Source organism: Lagopus muta, chromosome 1 (genome assembly GCF_023343835.1).
Source record: "Lagopus muta isolate bLagMut1 chromosome 1, bLagMut1 primary, whole genome shotgun sequence".
In the NCBI taxonomy this organism is placed as follows: Eukaryota; Metazoa; Chordata; class Aves; order Galliformes; family Phasianidae; genus Lagopus; species Lagopus muta.
In genome coordinates this window covers 99049740-99077553 of record NC_064433.1, presented here as the reverse complement: position 1 = coordinate 99077553, position 27814 = coordinate 99049740, and the positions used below count along the sequence as shown (strand labels likewise).

Genomic DNA, 27814 nt, shown 5'->3' with positions numbered 1-27814 from the left:
TCTACATAGATTTACTGAAACAACTAATTCTGTTCTTAAACTCTTGCCCACTGGGTTACTGAAATTTGTATTTTCTCTCAGAAAAAGTTAAAAATATTTTGCTTAACCAGTGTAAAAAGAACTGTATTCAAAGGTACTTCATTATTGTTTTATCATTTGCGAAGTGATTTATGTTGACCTTGGACCAATACATCAAGAAGATATGGTGGTCACTCCCTGATAAAGTGGATTCACTATAAGATTAAACCACTTTTGAATCCTTGAATTTTGTCATAGCTGATGAATGTTGCAATATGGCAGAAGTATCTGCCAGCAAGCATAATTTATGTATACAAAAGTAATTTGTGCCTGAGGATCAAAAACTGTCATAAGTGTGCAAATAAATACTAAACAAATATTTTGTATCAAACATTTATGCAAAGATAAATAATTGTTACACTGCAAAATTGTCAGTTTCATGTACAGTACATCAACTAGGTTACAATGCATAGGAGATTAAAGAAAACAAGAAGGTTTTGTTTAACTACAAACAATCTATCTTAAAATTGATATACATTGTAGATATGTCCTCATAAAAATTTCAAATGCGTTTTCAATTCATTACTCACAACTAGCTGACTTACATCTCTTAGCAAAATAAACACATACCCTTTATTTAGCATGGCATATTTTGTTACTGAATTAATAATCAAACATTATATAAAAATGATCTGAACATTTGCCTCAAGGGGGAGCTTACAGTTCATTCTTGTAGATCCTTTGCATTTTCAAGCCATTCCAAGCTAATGTTCTCAGACGACATTATAATACAGCCCGACTGCAAAATGTTATTTTTGCTTTGCTTTCAGTCAGTAAATCATTATACCTCCATGCTACTGTCCTTCCTAGGGGTCTTTGAAATCCAAAGTGTGGACTGGTTCGGACTCGTTTTTGTTCTTCCTTTACTGAAAAATAAAAATATAAACTATTCTCAGTGTACACATACCTTTACAGTTCTGATTCAGATTTGTGATCAGACCCGGATATTTCAGCCCCTATTTGAAGGCTGTCTTTGTTGGCATAGATGTCCCCTCCGCACAAGAGCCATGCCCATGCTGGACCAAACTTAGTGCCACAGTGGTGGGTCAAGGTAAGCAACTGTTACCAGTGTTACAGGACCACCCTGTTTAGGAGAGCTCCTTCCATGCAGTGACTTGACTTGGACAGTATTTATTTTTCATTTTTCAGTTCACATCCTTTCACACTTACTCATACAGCATAGCCTTTCCTATCTCTGGCCACAGACTAAAACCTCTCAGAAGATGACTATGCTCTATGAACAGATGTGAGTGAATGTGTGGACACAGTTTCACCAGAGCAATTCCCTTGAATAGGATACACAAGGGACAGGAGCATACATGTCTCCAAGCCTACGTCCGTGTGCTCAAGGTCCAGCCCACCCAACCAAAAGGGCTACCACAAACCTGACCATGTGCATATGGACGCTGCACACCTGTGCTCATGACACATTAACAGGTGCCAGCTTAGCCAGAAAGCCTCTTCCCTTCGGGGCTTGAGCTAACATCTAATGAAGCAATGGGATATGAATCAGACTCCTAGAATGAATGTCCAGTAGAAAGCTTCCTGAGGCCTAGTTTTCATTCAGTGCCATTGACAGTTTTTGTGAGCTTGGTTTTGTAGGATTTTTCAGTAAAAGTATAAAACTGATCTGAAAGCACTTGCTCTGGAACACTGCAAAACCAGTCACACTAATACTTACAGGGAACCCTGAGGTACCCTGCAGGTTGAAGGCAGTTTTTCCACATGGCTAGCATCTTCTCAGGTATGACTGCCACAATGCACCATCATTCCTCATTTAGATGTCAAGTAACTGCAGTCTACTGAAAAGAACAGGAATGGCATGAGCCACTGCAGCTGCATTGTGATCAAAATATTTTAGTCTCTGGCCAGAATATTTCATACTGATACACTGTCTGATTTAGTGAAAGGGAAAGTGGCCTTTGTGGCACCATGTAATTCTGTATGTTGGAAGCCTGAGAGTCAAGATCCCAACAGTACTATACATTCAGTTTTACTCAGTTATTACTGGTGTGTAAATGTAAGCAAGTCTGGAATGATTTAAAACACACTTTCAGGGAGCTGAATGGGATAGTAGTTTTCAGTCCCTCCAGACTTACCTCTGATGCTCTACAAGTAATGCATTATTTACCTGATCCCATTGGAGTAATTGAAAAGCCTCCTATAATTTCAGTGGACTTTAGATCAGGCCACAATGCTATAAACAAAGCAACTGCAATGAATCAAGTACTTTAAGTTCTTCTTTAAGAAATTGATTCACTACTGATTTCCAGATTAATAGAGCAAAATCAAGCATATTTTGTAAATTTCTGATGAAATGCTTTGAACAGCATCTTTGCCACACAGCAGGAAGAATTTCTAAATACCTTGGGCCAGATACAAGCTAATCTTTAGTTAACCTAAATTGTTTTTCAAAAGCTATGCATCTATTTCAAGAAACAGGTTTTAGTACAGAAGGTGCAATAAATAGCACATTGCTGTTTTGATCATCAAATGCAATTGTAGAAATTGAGAAATATACCAGGTTGGAATTTAAACTTTCTGCAAGGCATTCAGATGATAATGGAGATGGGTCTTTGAAGCAGTTTCTCCTTGCTTCCCTGGAAGAAATGAAAGGGAGAGTATCTAAGCATGAACAAGCTGATCATTTCTGCTGGCTACAGGGAAGATGTTTTGCTTTGCCTTTATTACTACCCTTTAAGAGCCCAACACCAGGCAAAATTAGTCATGACCTTTCAAGCTAGGCATGTCCTGGTTGGCCATGGATTGTGGCTTTCAGAGGAAAGGTCACCATGTTGTGGAAGCCTAAAAAAGAATGAGAAGTCAAGTTCATTTGGAAAGTTGGGGATCCCTCCTTCCCCAGCAGGATAGCGTCCCTTTCCTATAACTCCACACTGTCCAACTGATTAGTTTAAGTGGTTGACTTTTTCTTTTATTTTCTTTTGCCCAAGAACTGTGTATTTTTGATGAACCAAAATGATTTGCAAGGTAAGTCATTTGTGGGGGAAAAAAAAGAAAATAGACACTTTTTTTTTTAAAGACTTGTTTCAACTGATACAAATTAAATTGCTTCATTTTTTGGTGATACTAAAATATTTGCTTCTGATTTAGATGTGCTTTAATGAAAAAAAAAGAAAAAAAGATTTTATTGTCCTTAAAAACTTTGGTGCAAACCCATTTGGAAAAAAACATTTGTTTATTTTTCAAGCTGGATTTCCTATTTCTTTGTCATGTGATTTTTAATTCTTGAAAGTTCAAATTTATTACTCCTGGATGAACTTCTATAGCATCAAAGGCCTGATTAAAGCCCACCGAAGTCAACACTACAATTTATTGATATCAGTGGGCCACAAATCTCTCATTGTCCTCTTAGGATTATTTGAGAGCTTCAGCTTCTAAACCCCTTTTTTTTCTTTTTTTTAATCTTAAAGTGAGAAATTGCTGCTGGAAAAGATGTGAGCATGTTTATCATTACACTTAGCAAGCAATTCAGGTCCACTATATAACATGTTCCAGATTTAAATTGTCTGTGTAATTCCTACTGTTACGCACAAAGTTCTCTTTTTTCCTTTGAGTTGCTATCTATTTTATTTTTAGTAATAATCTATTTTATATTGCAGAGCTTGTAGTACTTTTTCTATATGTTCACTTCTCTCGAGAAGACATATTTATTAATAAGGATCACTGTGATCATTGGTGTACATGAATACAGATTCAAGCAGACTTTTACATTTGGAGTGTTTTCTCATTTGAAATGATGTATTTGTAGGAAGTACTAAATGAGAAGGAGAAAGAAAGAAAGAAAGAAAAAGTAAGGAGGATTTTTTTGTTTTTATTTCTAATTTCTTACAACTATGATGTCAAATTTGTCCATGTTGCTGCACTTCAAGAGAGATAACAGAGCCTGTGAATCTGTTCATTGTTCTTCCTGTTACTTTACCAAAATAATTTTTATCCATTAAAAAGTAGAATCATAGAATGGTTTGGGTTGAAAGGGACCCTTAAGATCATCTAGTTCCAACCCCCCTGCTATAGCCAAGGACACCTTCCTTTAGACGAGGTTGCTAAAAGCCCCATCCATCCTGGCCTTGAAAGCTTCCATGGAGGGAGATTCATAAACTCTCTGGGCAACTTGTTGCAGCACCATACCACCTTCATAATAAAAAATTTCTTCCTGATATCTAGTCTGTCTACCCACTCCAAATCTACCCTCTTCCAGTTTAAAACCATTTCCCCTTGTTCTGTCTGAAATACTTCAGTTTAAATTCTCTAGAGTACATTAACACTTTGTGAAAATAATGCAGAATGAAAAAAGTCCTTGAAAGTTTCAGAAAGATTAGCTGAGAAAAAAATTACTCACATATTTTCATATCTTGGCATACCATATTTTTGAGAAAGAAGAAATGTCAAAAAGTATTTAAAGTGTAAATCAAAACATATCCTTTTCCATTGGCTGAAATATTTCCTATTTACATAATGAAACAGCTGTTTGACCCCATCTCTATCAATGCATATCCCTTCATTTTATCATCTTTGACAGATAAATGATGTACAAAGGAGTAGCAATGACATGTGGCTCAAAACAAGTTTTTTGTTTGTTTGTTTTCAATCTGCCCGCACCAATGTTTCATCTTGATCTTATGGGATGTGCACTGAAGCAGCTCCTGGTCCCTCTCAGAACAAACTAACATTTTGGTCAGAAAATGAGGTGAGTCCTTGAGTCTGCCCTGTATCAGAGACGGTCCCACTATTACTCCCTAAAGCCCAGAAACTACATAGGAGGTAAATTGTGATGGAAAATGTGAAGTAAAACTGCTGCCAGGGACTCAGCAGATCAAATGGTCAGCAAAGATATCTTCTTCAAAACAAGTGAAGTCATAGGGGCAATATACTTAGAGAGACCTGGAATTCTTTCAGCTTATTCTGGAAAAGCCTGAAGGTGAATGTTCAGCTCTAGCAGCTGTAAACTACTTGGATTTTAATAGATGATAAGATGCTTATTTGCATACTTGGAGGTGTAAGCAGTCCTTCAGTATGAATAGCTTGCCAATGGAAACATGAATTCTGCATTGTTAGACCAGTTTCAATTAGTGTATTTTACCTTTTATGAAGCATCTGGAAACAGCAAGTCCCAAAAGCCACCAGTATTAACAGTAGTAGTGGTATAGTGGGTATTACGACATAAATTAGATTTGGAATTATACCTACAAGACAAAAAGTTCTCATTAATGCCTCTCATGTTGAAATACTCTTGACCATGTGAGTAAAAGTCTGGAATAAACTATCAAAAATACATTATCTTACACAGAATATTTATGTATTCCTTCTATAGGAAAAGCTAGGAAAAGGTGAGTCAATAAAATCAATAATAAAATAGTTTCCCCACTGAAATGTAAAACATACCTTAAGGTTTTAAATTTTGACTTTTCCATTGTATGTCGGTACAAGATTTCCAAACGTGATTGAAAATTCAAGTATTTAAAAGAGTACATTTCTAGTCTATTATTTCTGCAGTACATATAAACTTTTGAGTTAGTTACTTCTATATATTGGATTCCAGATGTACATGACTACTAAAGAAACAACCCCTGCTCTTTCTCCCAATTCCCCTTGAAAGACATACATAAAATGTCCTCAGCTAACATGAAGACAGATAAAAGCTAAAAGTGCTTCCCTGCAGATCCCCGAGCAAATTTTGCAAAAGCAAAATTACTCTGTTATCTGCCTAGAATAGAACATGGGGCTTACAGATTCCAGGAAGTGTATGTTTCTCAGTAACTATATGCCAATGTTTTATAACAGTATACACCTAAGGTACATACTATGGAGACTTTCTTATCCATTGTGCTCTTTTGAAAATATTTGTATGTGCAAGAATAAATATGAATGTTCAGGCTAGGTTTCTTTATTTGTATTAGTCTTTGTACAGTTTGTAGAAAATACTCGTATCATTTTCAAAATAGAGTTCATCAGTATGTCCATTCCCCTGGAGGTGCAAACAGTCAGTTAGGAAACTGGCTCAAATCCAGCCAGTAAGTGCAGAAAGGGAGTGCCAACTTTCCATAATACCATGCTATATCGTGTGAGAACCTGAGTTGCACCCTGGAGACATGCAGTTCCTTGAATTAAGGCCATGCTACAACCCTTCAAGAACAGCAGGACTCTGTTCAAGACATAATTTGCTAAGTGAGCATCCAAGAGCATTACAGCAAGCTCCCACTCAGCATTTAGCATTCCTTAAAACATGAGGTTCTTGGGAGATGCATGACACAGGACTTATTCAACAGATAAGTGAGAACTCTGTGCCCTATCTGTTAGGAAAGATTCCTTAGTGCCTTCTTTGTGATCCCTGGGTATAAGGTATAACAGATATGTACCTTGTGTTACTTGTAGGAGAAGAGAATAGGAGACAAAGAACCAACGCTATCATAGCTCTAGATGGAGATCCTCCACAGCTGGATGAAAGCTAGTGAAATCTTGTATCTTCATAGAGATCACTGGGGTCACAGCATCACTGCAGATTTTAATGGCTGCTGAACTGCAGGTTTGGATCAAAATTTGGGGATACATGGAAATATTTTATTTCCAGAGCTACAAACAGGACAAAGTAGAACTCTTGAGCTGTTATTCAAAGTATTCTTCAGAGCATCTCCTGAGGCAATAGATTGTCCTTCTCACTGACAATAATGGAAATTATTAATAATTTAAATGAGTCTACTGTTAAATGTTTTTAGTATACCATTACATTCTTATTACCTGTTTCAGTAGCTATAACATGATATTGATCTTCTGGTTTGTTTGTGTCATATGGATTTCCTGCTGGCACCGTTGGAAAAATACCTAAAAAGAATATCAGATCTGTTAGGAAATCAACATGCACAAAATAGAGCTGTTACACTACTTAAAAATTTAACCACAATTACATTTTAATTTCTATTAGAAAAAAGAACTTTTTCTGGATTAAACTGACAGAAGTAAATCTGTAAATAGGATTTTGTTGCAAAATTGGGATTTCATCTGGAACAGGAATTATGACCAGAAGTATATGAATGATAGCCATATTCACTATTAGTCTCCAAGATATATCTTTCATATGTTCCAGTACTAGCCTATACCTGATAAACTTAAGTAATTTTGCAGGTTCCTGTAAGTTATTCTTATCATTACACATTTATTATTGCAATTCAATTAAATGTTTCAAAATTTCTTACCGTAATCTGGCTCTGCTCTGTCTCCTAATTCTTTTTCTAAGACATTGTCTGTTAAATCAATATTTGAAATCAATCGTTGAAGAAAGAATGTGCGTAATAAAACAGATACTTTCATTATTTTGCATGCAGCATCACAGAAATAGATTTATCCTCCAAAACAATAGTTGCTTAATTTTTCAGCAGCATTACCAATGATTATTTGCAAACTAGAGTAAATTTTCTTCTACTTCATACATTTTCCTCTCCTGAGAAAAGGGTTACAGTTCATTCTAGTTTCAATTCTTGATGGCATCTACTAAATTATTACAAAATTACTGAATCTTTTAATTCTTGTGCTGAATAAGACTCTTAACATATCCAAAGTTTCGTTTACATAGATGATAGTAAGGCAATATAAGAGGAAGTGTTCTTGATTAATACTTAAATCTATTCATTTTTAAAATATAATAATTAAAGAATTTCAGACTTAAAAAAACAGTAATAGGTAGTGAATTCTAATGTTACACATAGGGAAGTGAAATTACCAAAAGGCAAATGATAGTATCACATTCCTTGTAATGTGTAAGAAACCAGAGGAGCAATTCATGGCTTTGAGCTGCACTGCGGAGGTTTGCAAGTTTACTTATAGTGACCATTATAGCTAAAATTTTATGAAGATTACGGAAATAATAATCTCATATCAAAAGAATGAGCATAGGAGTGGAATCTGCATGATTGATGGAATAAAATAATTAATGTTATGTCAATATGTCTATATAACAGTGCTACTAGCCTGCAGTTCCAAGTGTCCTCATTATCACAAAATGCTGAGAGAAATCAAAGGGGCATTAACACCTACTAGAGCAAAAGGTCATATTTGGCCATAAGTAAAGAAAGATATCAAAACACCACTGAAAATTGAATTGATCACTCTAGATAGTAGACAAGAAGATGAGTTTTTAATGTGATAGCATAATCAAACATACAGGAGACGGACGGGAAAAAATGCAGTTGCTATTATCAACCTATAATGAAATTCAAGATCACCGAATGATCAATATCATTTAAAAGCAAACCAAACACTGCAACAGCATGGTTAAAAAATGAATGTATGACTTGAACATGCTTGAGTGTGAATGCCTAATGAAGGACTGCCCTGAACCTACTGCTGGTAAAATTAGGCACAACTTTGTCATGGCCACTTACAACCTTTCCATTTTGTCCTACACCATATATTCTAAACAGATGATAATGTTGTGAAAAACAATACATTTACATAATAAAGTGAAATTCAATATTTGTGTGCCACTGTAATACTACTAGTAAACTGGCAGTGTTGCAGTAAATAGCTGAAGTTGAAGTTATTAGAGCTATTTGGAGAGGAAAGTAAGGTTTTTCATAAGTCTTATGTATGGGTTTTAGGTAGCATATGTAGTTTTCTTACACCATGGTATTACCTTTAGGTAATGAAGGAAATGTTATATACCCATTTATATGCATTTATACATCTATTCTTCATGTGATACAAAAATACATTTCTGGAGAATAGTCTGTTTTGCTAGTGAGCATAATTGCAGCAGCATGGAAGGTAAATAGCTACAATTTTGCAGTACTGTATTTAGCTACATAACAATGCCAATCTTAATAATTATGTATATATTGTTTGCCTTATTGATACAATGTTCCTTATTATACAAGAGTAACCTATTTCTATATGGTGAAAGAAATATAAATTCATTTTCTTTGTTACTTTTATCCTTTTGCTTTCTGCTAACCCCAAACACCCAGCATTGTTTTTTCAATGGAGAAAGCAATAGAAGTTAATAAATCTTTATCACACCGTAGCTAGAATGGTAAGTAGTTTGCTGTTGTGGAATGATGATTTCATTTACATTTCTGAGTTTTTAAAGTCATGAAATATACTCAAAACTGCACTATTTTAATCCAACCTGCATTTTCTGACACAAAAAGTATTGTTATTTTAATAACAAAACGTGTTTTATTCTCTTATTTCAAATCAGCTGTGATCAGCTGTAAAAGTGGTAAGGCTTTATATGTCACAATTCTTTGAATGGCTCATGTGACTGAGATGATCACTGATCGCCATAAGACAACAATAGTCATTACTAATTTTAGAAGCAGTAACAGATTTTGGAGGGTAGAGTTGTGAAATATGTGGATATATCTAGCCTTCCAAGTATTTAATATCTACTTACAATATTAATTGGCATTAAAAATATCATTATGGCAATAGCCAATGAGAGAACTGTCTATCCATGAAAGCTGGCGGAAGAAAATAGCCTGGATCAATGACTGTGATCATTACTAGATCATGAATACAGAAAAAGCAGGTAGGAAATTACACAGAATTTGGTGGGTTAAATAGCTGGTAAAAGTAGGATTTTATATTAATTCTGACTTGGAGCTTAGTTTTTGAAAAGCAAAAACACTATATATTATTTGAAGAAATGTGCATGATCCTGCTGAAAAACATGGTTTGATTTTCTGTAGGTACCATCAAAAGCAAAACCTGTTACAGGTTCAACTTCAAAGTTTACCTCTCATGTCTTTTTACTGATTGCACAGTATTCTAGTTCATAGTTCACATTTCCTCTGCTGAACCTATATCATGCCTGAAGTACATTGCATAAGACTTGGGTTTTTTTCTGCCACCATCTGCAGATGAACTTTTTTTCCTACTGTTCTTTCTTTCATTAAAACAATACTGTTAGAAGTGATTATCATATATAAGTTGATACAGAATTTCAGAGGTATGAAACTGCAAAAACGGCTTAAATTTTTGTGGTAGGATCAAGAGATGGTTTGACCATCCTATATGAGAGCAAGTAGGGAAAGGAAAAAATGGCCGTTTAGAATAATTTTTTGAAGAATAAACTAGTAAATGAATTAAATCAGTGTAATCCTGAGAAGGAAAGATAGTGAATCTTGAAAAAACATTCTTTAACACAGATAGTTTTACTTAAAACACCACTAGCTTTGATAAATTGCAACTCCAATTAATGCCAGCTCTGTCACTCACTCTCCAAAGGAATCGGTAACATTGGCAAGTCTAACAGTGCGGCCAGAAAACATTTGCAGCTTCCTCCACAAAACAAGAGGCAATAGATTTTCTAAGGAAGCACCCCATCTGTGAGAGATGACTTTAGTTTCACCTACCTGGGCCATACTTGCAGATAAAATTGTGCTTCATGTTGCATCTATCATCATTCCATTGATAAAGATACGGCCCTCCCAGACCAGGGTTTGCAGTTGGCTGATGATACATGACAACACAGGCTTCACTTCCACAGGAAGGCTCATCTGTATACCAATTTCTAGCAGTAAATAAATAAAAACTTTCAAATTTTGACAATAAAAATTGATCAGAATATCAAGGAGAACAGTTAATATCAATAAAAAAAAGTGACTTCATCTTCTTCAATGATTAACAGTATTTCCCACAACACCTCTATAAAAGGCATTTAAAACCTGGACTGCAAATTTCTGGATCTTAAAGTTCTGATCAAAACCATCTCTGTATAAATAACGTTCTGTTAGAAATAACACTGCTCTTTTACTCTTTTTCATTCCTATTTGACTCTTAATAGATCCCCTTTGTCCTGAGACCTGTGAGCTGCTGTTTTTCTGGCCTTATGCTTAATCATGAAATTAAAGCTTTTTCAAAAGACAGTGTAGAAACAGAACAGTTTGCATTAAGCAACCTGCATTAATTTATTTGCTGGCTAGCCGCCTGACTTGTGGTGGCCAGTCTTGCAGAATTTATTTGAAATGGAAGCAAAGAAAATTGTAGGCTGCCATCTCCTATGCCATCCCTTCACAGATTAAAATTCAAAACCCTGGCTGCCAGCTCTCCCTTGGCTGGAGAAGTTAAGGAGTTATGCTATTAACTTCATAGGGCAGCAAGTGGGTCCCTTCCAACCCAACCCCTTCTGTGATTTTACAATTCTATGATTTTTTTTTTAACCAGACATTTCACTCTTCATTTGTTTCCATTATACCTGCTCAATAAGCAGCTTTAGAGACTTACCTGAAGGGTGACATACTTCCATCAGCCCAATGGTAGAGGTCAGGGCAAGCACTGGAGGTGGTCAGTCCATCACCACTTCTCCACAGTCCAATCCAGAAATCACCATCAGAAATCCCAGAGCCTGACTTAGTGAGGTTCTGTAACATGTTTTCTATTAGTTGCTGCTCAGCTTCACTTTCCAAGCTCAGTAAAGCCCCGCCATCCATTTCACAAGCTTGGCGGGCCTCCTGAAAGCCCACGCGTCTAGATAAGTCCTGGAAATAAGCTATCTTGTAGCAGGAACGCTTGAAGCCACCATAGCACACCTTTTGACCTGAAAAAAAGAAGTACATATGTGACAAATGTGAAAAAAGAAAAAAAAAATACAGCATATCATGAATAAAGGGGTGTAGGTGAGTAGGCACTTATTGTGCCCCCTCCTGAAAGGACTCACAGTAACAATGTGGCACTGCTGAAAACCTTAGCTTGAATTTAACATGGCTCATAATGTACAGTTCACTGGAATCTATGTTTTCTTCCCACGCTCATTAAACATACTGAGACACTAAAGATTCCCACTTACTTCTAGAAATGCTTCTCTGCTTTTAATGACTGTACTGTTAAGTCCTACTGTTAAAGCTAGGATCTGGAGGGTATTTCATAATTAATGGGCCAACTCCACTTCTCATTGCTAAGGAAAGCTATTTGACCAGAAAAAAAAAAGAAAGAAAGAAAAAAAAAAAAAAAAAAACTTTGAACTTCTCAGTGTTAGAGGCAGGAAGAAGCTAACTCATTCTTTATTCTGCCATGTGACCCTGAGAGGCTGCTTTCACAAGGACTTCATAGTTACTCTCTGCTATGGCATCTCTAAATGCAACCCCTAAGTCCGTGCAGAAGGAGAATGCTCCTTAAAGGGTCAATGTCGAAGAAGTTAATGACTTCTTCATTTTAAAAAGAGTTAGTAAAAGCAAGAGGAAGCAATAAACATATAGACACAAGTCTGACAGGCAAATGTCATGGAGAAAACTAGGAGATAAACATTTGTCTGACACCAACTGGAAGGCAATCAAGAAAATGCATGCAAACAGGGCTTTGCAACTGATAAGGATGCAAACCTGGGGGAGTTGGGGGTTTGCGGAACTGTATACACCAATGATGGACAGTGCAGGGTTAATAAATGGGAAGGAACAGGGAGGAAAAGATGGAAAAGGATAAAAAACAGTCATGTAAAATGGGGCTTGGTCAGTACACTCGGCTGACTGAGCCCTGCAGGTAGTCACTGCAGTCTATCCTGTCTTATTATTAAATTTTTTCTTAACTGTTTATCTGTGTATCATCACATTTCACCGCAAATATAGGGATGCTCTTAGCATCAGCTCCTAAAGCAGGCAGGGTTTCCACCCCAGCTAGGCCTCTCTCACCACCAGCAGCAGGTGCTAAAATTCCTAAAAATCAGTTCTAGGGAGGCACCAGCTTGAGACAAGGGCAGGCTCCACATCAGTGGCTGGAGCTGGGCAGTAGAACCCAGCCCAGGTGCCAGCTACTAAAGGGCTGAGTGTAACTTAACTCAGTGTGCATGAGATGTATATGTAAACTGCTCTACAAGTAATGGCTCCTATTGTAGCTTGCATGGAAACAGATACAAAGAGCACAATGACACTATTTGATACAGCAAATTCTCAGCTATAAAACACTATTTGTCAACATAGCCACCATCTTGTTGCAGCAAGCTTCAAGCTCAGCCTGTGAGTGGCTGATTCATGAAGTAGGTAAGGAGTCTGGGATCTGGGTGGACAGTGGGCACCTGCCAGTACTCAAGGGACCCACAAACATGCATGCGTCAGCCTGAAGAGTGGATCCCACAGGTGGATGCTGTTGAAGGCAGCACCTTGTCTGCAGCTGTTTGTATGATCAGCCTTGTCTGCATGTCTCTGGGACGTATGCTCAGTTTTGCTGCATACTGAATGAACATGCAAGTAGGAAAATGGCAGCCATGTCCTCCAAGTCCAGAGATCCCAAGCACCAGTCTGGACTCTACAAGTCCAGCAAGTCAGGCAGAAGTCCATGAACCAGAGGTGCTGGAGATGGCAGCCATGTTGGAGATGGCAGCTAATGTCCCTTAACACAGCAAGAGAAGTTCCAGACATTTGCAGACATCTCAGTGCTATCAAGATACTGAATAATCCCCATGATGCTTTCAAAAAGCACTTGATATACTGCATTCACAGAGGGTTTCCCTTCTCTTCTTAGTTAGAAGTGTGGAAAAATATCAGAAGGCAATGACAAAATAATGTTTTTTTCCTTCTAGTTCTTTGGCAGAGAAAGACACCCTTTTCCTGAAAAGGAAAAACACAATTATCTTCAACTAGAGGGATTCTCTAGAGCTTATTCAACATGTACAAAATGTGGAATGAGCAGACTCACTAAGCAGTAAGTTTATTTGGCGGACAGAGGAAGGGTTCAAAAAGTGAACATAAAGACATGATCACCTCATGACTTTTAGCTAAATCTGAAAGTAACTTCTATTTTTTATATACTACACTTAATTTTTTAATGTTTTCTGTGGTTGTTGTGAACCTTCCTCAAAAAATCTGAAACCTTTTTCTTTATGACAGTCTATTACAGTTCACCTAGAGGAAACACTATCAGTAAAAAAAAGCCTTTTACTTAGGCTTAGCAGACAGATTTCTGGAGTTGTCTTTTATCAGCTGTTATCTTGACAAAACAGTGTAGGAACAAGAAAAATCTAATGTAAGGACAAACTTGAGCAATGAATCAGGTTCAGCGACCAGGAAGAGTCGACCTCCTTGGACTTTCTCTGATAATGTCCTGACAACTCTACAGTTTGTCCTTGTTTCTTCACTGATATTTTCCTTCATTCAAATAAGTGAAGAGCCTTGATATCAGTGAATCTACACAGAGCCAAAGTCTAGCTGGGCAAGGCTGCTGAAGAATCAAGGGGAAGACACTTCATTAGAGATGCATGTAAAATAAGGGGTTTCTTTATAGCACTTCTTTGGGAAAAAAAAGAAAAAAGAAGAAAAAAAAGGACACCTATTATCAAAATAACAAAGCAATGTCTGAATGTACAGAAGTATGAAATGCAAGACTGAAAGCTGCATATGAAATAACAGCTCAACTCTTTCATATATAATGAAATTCAAATTTTGCTGGTGTGATCACAAACCTTCTTATTTTCCTCAGGACCTTTGTCTCATTGGCAAGATGGAGTGCACAGTAAAGGAGAATTCTGACTCCCATCACTGTGAATGAGTGACTACGGCTTACTGCCAGAGTACACATATGTACATAGGAGTACAAACATCCAAAGGCTAGCACTGAATTATGTAAGACAGAAATAATCATTTAAATGGAGATTGGACTCTCCCTGTAACTGAAGATTGAATTCAAAGCTTTAATTCATGAAGTAGAAGCAGATTTATGGAGATTCCTTGGTCCATTGTCTTCTTCGTTTTACCTCCCAGACAGCTTTCAGAAAAAAATCTTTTACAACTCCTCTCCTTCTGTGCATATATTTCTCTTTGACAACAAATAGTAAGTTATGAGCAAATTCAGATAACAAAATATCTCTATCATGGTTTCATTCAAGTAGACCACCAGGATGACTAGTTTGGTCACTTCAGATGTCAATGCCTCTGCTGCAGCTCTTCCTTTCCTGGGAAAATAACCACCTTTCCCTCCATCATACTTCCAGCCACCCTGTTCCTCTTGTTTCTCGTGTGCCTGAAATGCTCTTTCATGTTCCATTCTCATGCACATTCCCTTTCTTCTGTTACTGAATTGAAGGACCTTTCCAACAGGAGAAATTAGTCTTTGCTGGTCAACTGACCAAGCTTCTTCAGTGTGCTGATCTTCCAGTTAAATGTGTCATTCTCAGTCAGATGTTGCAAGGAGACTCAAGTTACCAAATGGCATGTGATGTTTCTGAGCTGCTATAAAGCCTGTATCCATAAGCTGTAAGCTGCACTGTATGATCATGCAACTTCAATACTGGACTAGTGTGAACATCTCCATTACTCCCACCAAGCTGAGTAAAACACATAAGGCTTCATGGAGTGAGGAAAAGGACAGGTATTTGTGATGCACAGTGGCAGCAGAACTGTGCAATTGGTGCTACTGTAGCACTTGGTATGTATCTGATTTGTGCAGCCCAGTAAGTCTGTTAAGCACTCTGAGTAAGGCGCTTTCTTGGGAGGTCCAGAATACAGAAACAAAGGACCAATCTGTACCCTTAGTGTTTATCTGAAATGGTTAGTGAATTAAAACCTTGAAGGATCATCAAGTCAAACTCCCGGCTCCACACAGGACCACCTAAAAAATCAAGCCCATGTCTGAGAGCAGAGTTCAAACACTTTTGAACTCCAGGAGGCCCAGTGCTACTACCACTGCCCTGCTCCAGTGCCTCTTAACATTTGTTACTCTCTATACAAAAGAAATGTTCCTTCCCTACAGGCTGATCATTTGTGCAAGAATACGTGTCAAAACAAAAATAGAGAAAACAGCAAGCAACCAAGAAATATCTGGGTTTAAGACTTATCCTTTAAGAATGAAGTATAGCAGTGTAGTAAGCTTTCTGGAAGAAGCTCTGAATTTTCTTTTGTTCCAGTTAATTTAGTTCCTGTGTTTAGGCAATGACCCTCTCTGAATTTTTTCTTTCTTCTTTCAAAGGGGACTTTTAGCTGCTGTTGCAGATCTAGTTCAATGTGTTAATGGAAATCTGCAGTTGTACGTTAATAGCTGGCAAATCAGCTGACATTTTAGTGTTCTTTTAAGAGCATGCTGAGATGTCAAGCATTAAAGCAATATTTTTTACAGCTTTGTCTCCCTACTAATTTATGAACTACAAAGCAAAAATAATTCACTAGTGAAAATGAGAGAATGGACCACACTGTAAAGCAGATAAGTATGGAAACATTAACTATAGCGTTTTTCAAACATCTTTATCAAACATCTTTATAGCTGTCAACACCCTACTGTTAGTTCTAAAACAACATTGGCTATTTCAACTTTATAAGTTTAATTCCAATTTTCCTATCGCGACTGAATTGAAACTAGTTTTACAAGTTGGAATTAATCAGGCTTGGATACCGCTCAACATGAATAAACACAGGTAAGTATGGTCTTTGCAACCTTTCCGTAAAGTCTACCCTAGGCTGCTTTAGTTGAAAAAACCTTGAAGAAAAATAATGTTTCATCACAGCACATCCAGAAAGAAAAAAAAGATGCAAATGTATTTAGTCCTCCCTCAAGTATGAGACCAAAGATCTAACTAATGCAATAAAGAAAATTTAATAATTTATTCTCACTGCTATCCTTTACAAATGCTCAAATTGGTATTTCAACCAACCCTATCCGACTACCTATAGATACCTATATCCTTCTTTTCATGGAATCAGTATGCTCCTTAACTCCTAACTAACCTCCCCTCACCCAAGCAGCTGCCCTCAGACCTTGCTCAGAAGTAGGCATAGAGACAGGCACTTGAATTATTGCCATTAACACTCACATTACCTTTTCATCATCACCAGAGCACCAGAAAGTCTGTTGAGGTTAGAGTGCTGCACTGAACTGACAGAAAGAAAAACTGTTCTCCCACTATTGCACTGCAGAACTACAAGGTTAGAACTCCCAGATGTTCTCATCAGGAAACAAACCTGGAGAAGTTTATAATTTTCTCCTTGTCCTGCACACACCAGCCATAAAGCATAGCTCTACCCCTGGTCCCTCAGCCCTCTCTGCCTTAGCAATTCTATTTGCCTACTGCAGAGAAGTTGATTTAAAATCCCTTTCTTTCACTTCATCTCACCATTCCTGCAGCTGAAGAAAGCAAGGGCACAATATCTATGCTAAGAAACATCTAGCACTGTCGTGTTACATTTTCATCCTTAGGTGTCTCAGCACCTCCCTAATAAAATACTTCGATATTGAAATAAATCTAGCTTTTAGTTCAAATATTGATACTTAGTTAAAACATTTCTGCAGATAAAGCAAGAAAGGAGATCTCCTTTAAGAAAAGGAGTAGCGAACAAATGCTAGGTACTTCAATCAGGAATATCTCTGCTATGTTTTAATAGTGGTTCCTCATTTGAAAGAAACAATAGGTTCCTTTAGGTTTATCATGATAGAATTTATAGCAATGCCACTGACAACAAAGGTTACTGATAGTACCCGTCTCAAAGAGCCACCTCCGTAAGTGCCAACTACATCCATATGGGCCATGAGAGGCACAAGGTTTATCCTGTGTCATGAACATGACTCAGCTTGAAGTTTTGGAAATCCCAGATAAAAGACAAGCTCCCTACTTGTAAATCCCATCTCCCTCTTGAACACTGTTGACTAAGCTATAACCCAAGGCTCAGTTCAGCTACAATTAGCACTCATCTAGTTTGTGGTAACAGTAGCTAAATGCATACAGCATAAAGAGAAAAAATGGACATACAAAGCCTGCTCTAGAAAGTCCATTATGTTTTCATATGGTGACTTATAAGATAATGAATTTAGCCGAAAACACAGAGGAACGTTCGGTGCAAACACATGTGGAACAGTCAACACTAACCAAAGTCCCAAAAACCAGAATGAGGCTAACAGAGGCCTCTGAAAGTATAGTAATAAAGACATGGAGACTTAAAGAGATAAAAAAAAAAAATAATAGCGGGACAGAAGTCTCTGTAAATTAATTAAAATATTCTACTGCTTTAATAATACTTTCCTGCTTGCGTTATGAAAACAGATTTCAGTCCGGAACTTATGTGAGCACACTGACTTCGGAAGCTGTGTAGCCAGAATGCAAGATACAGGCTATTCCACAACAAGCCATAAAAATGCACTTTAGAATGTGGTCTAAAGATATTACAATTTCCTAATCACATTTTGATTCAAAGATGGGGCATCGTGTCAACTAACCCTTGTATCATTAGTCAGATTTCAATGAAGCTCAGGTGCTGGTCATGTTTTGACATTTTATGTTACTGTTCTTTATGTTTTACTGCATCATGCTTGTGTTCATCCAGTCTACTGAATTTAATTTATATTTTTGAAGAGTCATCATTTTGGTTTTTTTAAAGAACTGTTACTGTGATGAGATTTCATAATTATGCTGTCTGTGTTTATTGTAAGAGCAAATTATCTTCTCTCACAAGGTTTGTAATGCTGAAGACACACTGTTCTCCAGTTTACTCAGTACTCAGCTCACATATGTTGCCCAACTCAAGCTCCAAAGCAGTTTAGGGAATTGAGTTTGCTACCAAATTTGTCCTACATACTGCTATGAAGATCAGCTCTCTCTGTAGTAGCATTTTCTTTGCTTCGTCTTTTGTACCTTGATTGGTACTTCTTCTCCCAGTCTCTTAATATCAAAGTCTGCAGAGAGAAGAATAACTTCTTATTTATAACTTTTTTATGGATTAAGGTTTAAACCTAGCTGCCATAATACAGTTTCTCTGAAGTGATTTATATGAAAGAAAAAAAAAAACACCACTATGAATTTTCTGAGTTCTCTTTAAGTGCTTACATAAAATATGGGAGTCATGTGAGTCTATTAAGTAGCTGTGCTTTGGGTTTTTGTACAGGCAGATAGTCTGTGTGCCTATCATACTGTTGTAGCACATAGACAAAGTTTCTTGAGAGGAACAGTCTCTCTTAAGCAACGCTTGTCTATGAGCCAGAAATTTTACAATACTTTTCATAATAAGTGATAAATTCTCAGGCATTAGCATACAAAACCAATAAAGAGAATAGAATTTACCTCTTTTTATATGTGCTTTCTGTTCTCTCTCAAACATAGATCGAGTAATCTATCTTCAGCTACTAACTATCCCATATCACATGAATCAGAAAAGTTGATGACAGAGGCACTCAGACACCTGCCAAACACCAATCTCTAAAATTAATGCAACTCCTGCACAGAAAGAAAATGGGGAAGATGGAAGTTGAAGGTTAAAAGTACTGTATCATACTGTTTGTTCACGCTGAGATTTAATGCACCTGAACAGTATACAAAGCAACATAAGACATATTTGTCCTAGTCCAGTCCAGGGATTCCTTATTTTCTTATTTTGCCATGAGAAGTGGAGTTTTCAACTATATGCCAGCCTTGACTGTTTATGCTGTTGAGTTGCCAAGTGCTTTGGGAGACAGGGATTTTTCTGGGTTATTTCTGAATAACGAATGCTCTCAGATCCATAACACCTACATTTTTACAAAACTGAGCAACCAAAAAGAGTACAAATCTATTTGTAAGGTGACACTGTCCAGAGCTCATTTGGCTATTACTTGTAACAGCCATTCTCCCTTATGCCTGGACTTTCAGCTATCTGGCTGAAAAATAAACAAACAAACAAAAAAGAAATTAAATGATTTTCAATAGCCTCCCTGCACATTGCAGAAAGATAGTTGGTAAGTTAAATAGGAAGTTAAATTGTCTATATATAAACACTGATGACAGGTATTCATCTGAATGGATTATTATGGGGAGAATTATTAAAGTCACTTAGTCAGAAGTTCTATCCTCAGAATTTGCACATTTCTAGGTCATGGAAAGATGGAAGCAAAGGTTTCTTGTCCCGCAAAAGATGGTTTCACTGTGTTGGTTAAAGTGCTAGAAGAATCTGTACTCCCCAGAGCAGACAAGTCAGCTTGGATTTTCAAAACTGGGGATGTGGTGCATCAGTCACTAGCTTGTTCCTGATGTACTCAGGACTGGAACATTTGTCCTCATGAAAGGCTGCCATCTTCCCAAAGCAGTAACAGGCTTATTCACTTCTTTCAGATAAAATAACAGTTATTTCTCTTAGTTAGCTTCTTAGCACTGCACACATGGCATGCTGCTAATAGAGCCATAAAGAAGTAGTTTGATATCTAAATCTCATTAGAAGCTAATCAACATTTTGCCATCCATAATTATCCATGTGGAACATGCAGTTGACAGAATCAATACAACATAAGTGTGTTCTACTGGGAAATAAATATCCATTTTTATAGAACAATCAAGTAGTATTAGTTGCTGGTTTGCATGATATGTCAGTTTTGAAAAAAAATGTTTGTTAATTATTTCCTGAATACTTTTTTTTCACCCCAGTCAAATCACTGAAGCTCTGAAAGCTTCCCTCTCTTCTTGGCATCAATTCACTTTCACATCATAAATTAAAACCTGTGTATTTAGCTTTTCCTGTAATAACTTTTTTCTTTCTTCTGATCATGTGAACGAGTATATATCACAGAACTGATCATAGCAGACAGCCACTTGCTTGTATAAGGAGCCAGTGCACAACAGCACTCAGGGATTCATCATGTGTGCAAAGTGTCAATGTAGTTGCCACGTGAACCCTCTAACAGTTTCAACTTGACTTCTCTTTTTCTATATTGAGAAGAAAGAGATTGGTATCAGATCTAATTTTCCCCCTTTCTTTCTTTGATAGGTTTAGCAATATCATCACAGCAAGCAACCAGCTTCTTGGCCCCACTATGCATGAGGACAATGCCAACTGAGCATCAGCATCCACACACATAAATTCAACAATAGGCTTGCATTTCAACATGACACAATGTAAACCGTCTCAACAAAGAAGCTTGTTAAAAAGTCTGCAATGCTAGCCAAAATATAACGCATGAGAAGTATTAATCAACCATACTAACTTCCACAGATTCACACAGGGAGACCAGTGATGACACATATGTTGGTGATTGAGCCTGTTCAGACTAAGAGGAAATACAAGGTGTTAGAAAGACCCACACATCTACAAGTCTTCTCCAGGATCTAAATTACTTAGCCAAGATTTAAAACACTGCTGAAACTGTTAGCAATGCTTTGGCTTGATATTTTTATTTTTCTGATATCTTTCATAAATGCACAAAACATGTATTTTTACATAGAATCATCTAGGTTGGAGAAGAACTTCATGATTCCATCAAGTCCAATCATTAATCTGACCTACCAAGTCCTGTCACTAATTCATGTCCCTTAGTGCCATGTCCATAAAAACAGCTCCAGGGATGGGGATTTCCTTGGGTAATGTGTGCCAATGCTCAGTCACCTTCTTCATGAAGTAATTCTTCCCAGTGTTCAATCAGAACCTCCTCTGGCACAATTTGAGACATTTCCTGGCATTCAACCAGTTGTCAAAAGAGATCATTTGAGAAAAAGGGCTTAACACCCTCCTCACTGCAATCTACTTTCAGGTAGTTGTAGAGAGCAATGAGGTGTGCATGTCACAGCCTAAAGACACCAAGAAAACTCCATTTATTTCAGACATTTCAGCAGTTTAACAAAAAGGCTGAAGTACTGACAGAATCAGTCTTGCAAGAAAACTGGCAAATTAAGTCTCTCCATCTATAGTTTTCAGTGTGGCTAAAAAACAGAAAAGATTTCCTAGATCACATTAGGACAGCCATAACATGGCAGCTAGTAAGTTGTTTTTAGCATTTTTTGAAATAGACTCAATAGAAACTGTAGGGTCTGAGTAGCTCAAGCTTCATGTCTGCCTGCCTAGGAGAGCAGAGTATACTGATTCCCTTACTTCAAATCAGCAGACATTTCCATAAATACATCAGTAGATTCCTTCAACCAGATTTATCACAAGCATAAATTTAAGCACTTCTGAGAGTTTCTGCTCATTGCTCATTTCTTATTTTAGTCTCTAGAAAGGAATTGCTCATAAATCTTTAATCATTAAAATCATTGAAATTATCTTCATCAGTCAGCATCCACAGCAAGCATCTCTACACTCTTATTCTTTTTCAGCTAAATTTCTTTTTCTTTTTCCTGTTAGTGTATTTTCATATATTTGTTACAGAGACCTGTGTTTATGTACATAAAATTTAAACATGAATGTGAAATTATATTCATTTCCTTGTTTCATAGACTTAAAGTTTCCTTGGTGGATCACCTTACAATCATCTCTGTATGTGTGCAATAGTGTGCTGACTTTTCTACAGTAGTCTCACAATGAAAAGAGTTAGCCATGGACAAATTCTTGCTCATTCATCTTCTGATCACAAGCATGGGAAAAACCTTTCTATGTGGGAACTTAGAACTTAGTGATTACAGTTCACTTTGGGCAAAGATAGAAAGGAGCTTCCTAAAGAGGGGAAAAAACAAATGTTTTTTTAGAGTGAAATATCACTTATTATAAAGCCAAATGGAGGTAAAGTATAACTGGCTATTTCACATCACATGTATGAAACACCACAAGGAAATAAGTTGTTGATACATCCAGTGCAATTTGTCTTTACCAATTCAGAACGTAGCTGTCAGTATCTGAGCTGTCTTACTAACCTCACTGTGTAGACGACTGAAAATAACAAGTGTTCCTAGGGTGTGTTGGCAGTATTTTCAAGACTGTTAAAATGATATAATCACACTCTAAATACATATTTTTTTCCTTCACTGTTTATGAAGCAATCCTAGAATTATTAACTGTATATTGCAGCTACATTTATATGCTGATTAGAGTAATGCTAACTTTTTAGTTAGGATTCATTATTTCTTTAGACTGCTTGGAGTTGAAAGTCCTATCTTTTGTCAGTGATGGGGACTTCTTCATCAAGAGGCTCCAATCATTTTGGACTAGTGAGTCCCTAGTATGGACATGGGAATACCATGACTATCAAGTCATTGTTATTTCTTATTTCATATATAATAGAGTACATCCTTTTCAGATTCATGAGTGATTGGAGAAGAGAAAGTCATTATGAGAATTAGTCTTAAAACTCAGATACTGCTGTAAATTTACAGAACACCTTATGAACCAAAGCATGTTTTCCTGCAAACAGCTTATAAACCCAAAGTTTCACCTTCACACAATCAGATCTGAACTACAGAGAAATAAACTCAAGATATAGAAAACAACTTCAAGAAGGCAAGAGATTATTTTGCACCAAGCTGCTGCACTGGTACAAAACATTGGCCTTGTCTCACCAGGAGCAAGAAAAGCTGTGAAAGACAGGCAAAACATCCATCCTGCCCCACAGTCTATGTACCACAGCTCCCTCTGTGGTATGTTCTCTTAAGCCTGTTCATCAAGTGGGATGCTGGAGCATGGCAATCATGAGCATCAGTGCCTTAATTTGTTTTTGAACAACATACTAAAGTGGGGAATCACTATTTCTGGAAAAATGGCATGCTCACCTGAGACAAAATGCTAGAATTTTAGACTCTGACATAGAAGTCCAATTCCTGGAACTGATCTAAGTATTCTTGTATATCTACTCTGCCATGGAAAATCTCCTCCACCATCATGCATCTCAAGTCATCTAAACTATGCTCTCAGCACATTCATAGCAGTTTACTTCAGGCTGCCCATGGCCTCATCCAACCTGGTTTGAGAACCTCCAGATATGGGGCATCAATAACTTCTCTTGACAAGCTGTTCCAGCACCTCATCACTCTCTTAGTGAAGATCTATTGCTCATATCTAATCTAAATCCAACCTCTTTTAGCTTAAAACTATTACTCCTTGCCCTATCACAACACTGCATGATAAAGACTCCCTCCCCATCTTTCCTCTAGGCCAGTGAGGTGTTCCTGGAACCTCCTCTTCTGTAGGCTGAACAAGCCCAACTTCCTCAGCTTTTCTTCATTTCAGAGGTGCTCCAGCCATCTGACTACCTTTGTGGCTCTCCTCTGAACTCTCTCCAACAGCTCTGCATCTTTCTTGAGCTGGAAGCCCAAGGCCTAGATGTGGTCATTTCGTATTATGTAACTTCCTTCTTAGGAGCAAAAAGTATTTAACAGAAGCATGCATCTGTAACCAGGAATCATCATTTCATTTCCATTTAAGATCCTAGATCACTGACTAATCACCAAGAAGACACTGGTCAAAATAGATGTGTAAAGAAAGAATTAATAAAGGAGTTTATGGGCATTAAGTACCCAACTTCCCTTGCAGTTCTCAAAGACTCAGCAACAGCAATTATCCAAAATAGTATGATTAAACCATCCCAACAAAAAGATCCTGTACCACGCAGATATGCATTTTCATTAAAACCTTTTCTATTATGGAACCAAATGCTGAGCATTCACAATTCTGTGTTCCTTACAGAGCAATCACACATGTACCTTTTCCAGGTAAGAATGGCAGTGTTCTTTTTAATAATACTTCTTCAAGCTCTGAGCTACCAGTGTAGCTTAAAAATAACAGTCCATGTTACTAAGAACATCAAAAAGTTTCATCAGCCAAAAATACTTAAAGCCACAAAGACAAAACTCAGGTGTAACAAGTAGGCCAAGCCAAGTGACCTGAATTGAATTTTGCCTTTTGAAAAAGGATTTCTTATCAGTTCATGGATATTCAATGCAATACCCAGGAAAATACTTCATAATACTTATGACTTTCTCAAATGTGATTATGAGCTATACGAATTAAAATATCTACATCCTAGATGTGAAGCAAACAAGCCTATAGTTTAGTGGCCACCCTTGTTGTTTTGTGATCCAAAAAATGTTTTACTTTATTTGGGATTTCATATAGCCAGTTACTTTTATACCAAAATACTGTATCACTTAATCTGGCACTGATACATTGCCAGAGTGAAGAGAAAAATGTTAAAAGCCATAGAAATACAAACATACAGCAAACAGCAGCCATTAAGGTATAATGTCTATGATTAATATATAGGCTGTTAAATGACTAGTAATAAGATTAGTTTGCATCTTTCCTGCCCAATAGATACTTAAAGTAATTGCATTTTGCAAACTGCATTATCATCACTTCACATTCCTCATGAGGTCATGGGGTAGCAAGGCAGACTCAGCAGTTTCTCCAGAGCTGCTTTAATTCTTTTCTCTGACCATCAATTCTTTGGCAATACTAAATACTCTGACACAGAGGCTGTGAGCACGCCTCGCAAAGCATCTCTCTAGCTGCATTAACACTGCAAACCACTTGTACTACTTCTCCTTAACAAATTTCAAATTAGAGATGGCAGAATAACACCTAAATATGAATGTCTTGATGCAAATAATCAACTTTGCAATTGCCTAGGGAAAAAAAAAAAAAAAAAAAAAAAAAAAAAGTGCACATTCTTTGAAAAAGAAACAGGAAACTTTTAGCTAAGGAAGTGGCATTTTCAAAAGGTAGACTCTTCCTTCTGTGCCCTCTTGATGCTGAGAGCAAAATGGCTGCAATTTTTTTGCAATTGTTGCTCAGGCTGCTGCAAACTTACCACAATTAATGGGAATCTTTCCAGAAGCTTCAACCAGCACTCAGGTTAAGGTCATGAACTTTTTGGTTTTTTTTTTTTGGTTTTTTTTTTTTTTTTTTTTAATGTGAGTGATGAGGATTATTTTTTTAAACATATTTGGAAAACTGAGATATTTCCATTTCCTACATACTATGAGGATTGAAGCATAAGTTAACATTTTTCTCAGAAACAGGTCTGTTTAGAATGAAGGTTTGTAATTTTAAATGTAAGCCTGCTTAAGTCCAAAAGACAAGCAAGACTGGAGAGAGGTAGGCAGCACACACTGTCCAGTAGTTCAGCAGTAGTACTTCTTTCTTGAAAAGTGCATATTAATCATTGTACACCCGTGTGCATGTGGCAGGAGAGGGTGGGGTTCATGTGAGAAACAGTGAGTCCTCCCCACATATTGCAGGACACACTGATAGAGGCACACTGAGTATCTTCAACTGTTTCTGTATAGTATGGGTCCTCTTTACCTAATGAATACAAATGTAGCTAATATATCTAATAGAATACAAATGGTTCCTTCTGTAAGTGGCTTTAAATCCTCTCCTGTATTAAATTAACCAAGCATTAGCTAGAATAATAGAGTGGCATGAGACTGATTGCACTCTTTGAATACTGCAGTCTGTATTCTGTCCAAAACCTAAAGTCTTATACACAACTAGAACAGGTGGTACTTGTGTTATATGCACTCTTTTATAAGATGGCTTCTATTCAGTTTGCTGTGTATGTCATTTAAGTGCCAAAGATCCAGGTAGAAGACAAAGGGATGAGCTTTCCTCAGCCACACGTGGACTCTTACACCAAGAATGCTAATGCAAAATGCAATCTTATGAATGAGCAATCTTCACTGTTCCTTACAATAACAAAATGCACTACAGCATTAACATAAATTGTTAAACTAAAAGCTCTACTGTATTGTAAATGACTACAAATTTTATGCTATAACAGAGGTGGATTAAATACTTCTGGTTAAATGCTAGGCAGGCAAGCTTTTCCTAAATGTTTGCAGCACTTCTACTTAGCTATTTTTTTCCTGAAAGACAGTTTCACATACACACATACAGTACATCTGTTGTGCACATGAGCTTGCTTCAAACAAGACATCACTGGAATGGTCGGTGACTGTACTCCATGAGCAGCTACAAAGAAAACTGTCTGGAATCAGAAACCTAATGTTGAATACCAAAAGCCCTGCAACAAACTTTCCTTGACAAGTTGCCATTGCAGTCTCTGTGACAGCTCATAGAAATAACTTGCACTGTTCTGCAGTAGGTTTATGAAGACACGTTTTTACCTGCACATACAGAGTCTTACACACTACTCATTAACAAGTGTAATCAGGTGTCTAAATCTTTGCGTCAAGATAGACATAAGGATTTGGTTGTGCACCCAGCATGCCTCCAGGAGCCTGTTAGCTTTAGCTTGGAGGATCTGACACAAATCCAGTTAAAAACATTTTCTTCATTACACTTTGCAGCTTCTCTGCAAATGAACCTGTGTGCTGGGAATGTACAATGCGATCCCACATTAGGCTTTTAACTTAACCTAATCTCATGCTTTGGATACATGTTTCTGAAGTACTGTTTTCTCTCTTAAGAGAGCTCTGGATGCACCCACACATCACAAAACTACTTGCGCCGTGTTCTTAATAGTTTGCTTCTTCCTCCCACCTGTGTTATAAAGAGAAGAAACACTCCCGCGTGGCCACAAACATTTCAAGGCACAAGGTTCAGAGACACTGCAACGTGTCCCGCAGACAGAACTCTCTTGTGCTCTCTTGTCCCGCAGACAGAACGGACCAGAGTTACGCAGGCACTCAATCAGCTCAAAAACTCTGTCTGCACAAGAAAACACCGCGGTGGCAGGAACTGCCTTACGGCTACCGCAGAAGTTTGGCAGCGGAACTTTCCGTCTCCCAGGACCCGCAATCAGAGCTGTGCCCAGCCTCCACCGGACGGCGAGTGTTCGCCAACTCCGACGCTGCGGTGAGAGCGCCCGCAGATGCACTTAGACGTGCGCCAGGTCGCTCCGGAGCATCAGCACAGCATCGCTGGCCGCAGGATTACTTCTTGAGTGCTTTGCCCCCACCTCTCCCCTACGTCGATTCCCACTCCCGCCTGCTCCCCCTGTTCCCGCTACTTACCGCTGAGGACGCGCCCTCCGAGCGCTCCGCTCCCGCACAGCGCGGCGGCCGCCAGCACCGCGGCCAGTCCCAGTCCCAGCCCCAGCCCCATGGCGAAGGCTCCGCGTACAGTAGCCCCGCTCAGGGCAGGACAAGCCCCACACACATGCCGGGGAAAAGCAGCCCGCTCGC

The 27814-nt window shown here is 37.7% G+C and overlaps 1 protein-coding gene across 3 annotated transcripts; it reads right to left on the bottom strand.

Annotated features, from left to right (window-relative positions):
* Nucleotides 1–178: 178 nt before the first annotated feature.
* Nucleotides 179–27814, bottom strand: CHODL (chondrolectin). 3 transcript variants are annotated; one of them, XM_048957908.1, is made up of 8 exons: nt 27644–27814; nt 11317–11629; nt 10446–10603; nt 7290–7337; nt 6835–6918; nt 5180–5282; nt 2600–2678; nt 179–944 (listed from the first exon to the last, which is right to left on the bottom strand). In XM_048957908.1, the coding sequence occupies exons 1-8, from the start codon at nt 27732–27734 to the stop codon at nt 942–944; spliced, it is 879 nt and encodes a 292-aa protein (XP_048813865.1). In that variant the 5' UTR covers nt 27735–27814; the 3' UTR covers nt 179–941. The 3 variants fall into 3 exon arrangements, with proteins under 3 accessions (XP_048813865.1, XP_048813855.1, XP_048813874.1); XM_048957898.1 differs by lacking the exon at nt 2600–2678; XM_048957917.1 differs by lacking the exons at nt 2600–2678; nt 7290–7337.

Excerpts from the sequence above, each read along its gene's own strand:
- CHODL (XM_048957898.1), bottom strand. The coding sequence starts at position 27,734 with ATGGGGCTGGGGCTGGGACTGGGACTGGCCGCGGTGCTGGCGGCCGCC. Across the intron at positions 6,919-7,289 it reads CAGAGCAGAGCCAGATTACG|GTATTTTTCCAACGGTGCCA; the intron begins GTAAGAAATTTT and ends TATTCTTTTTAG. Across the intron at positions 945-5,179 it reads TTCCAGATGCTTCATAAAAG|TAAAGGAAGAACAAAAACGA; the intron begins GTAAAATACACT and ends TTTATTTTTCAG.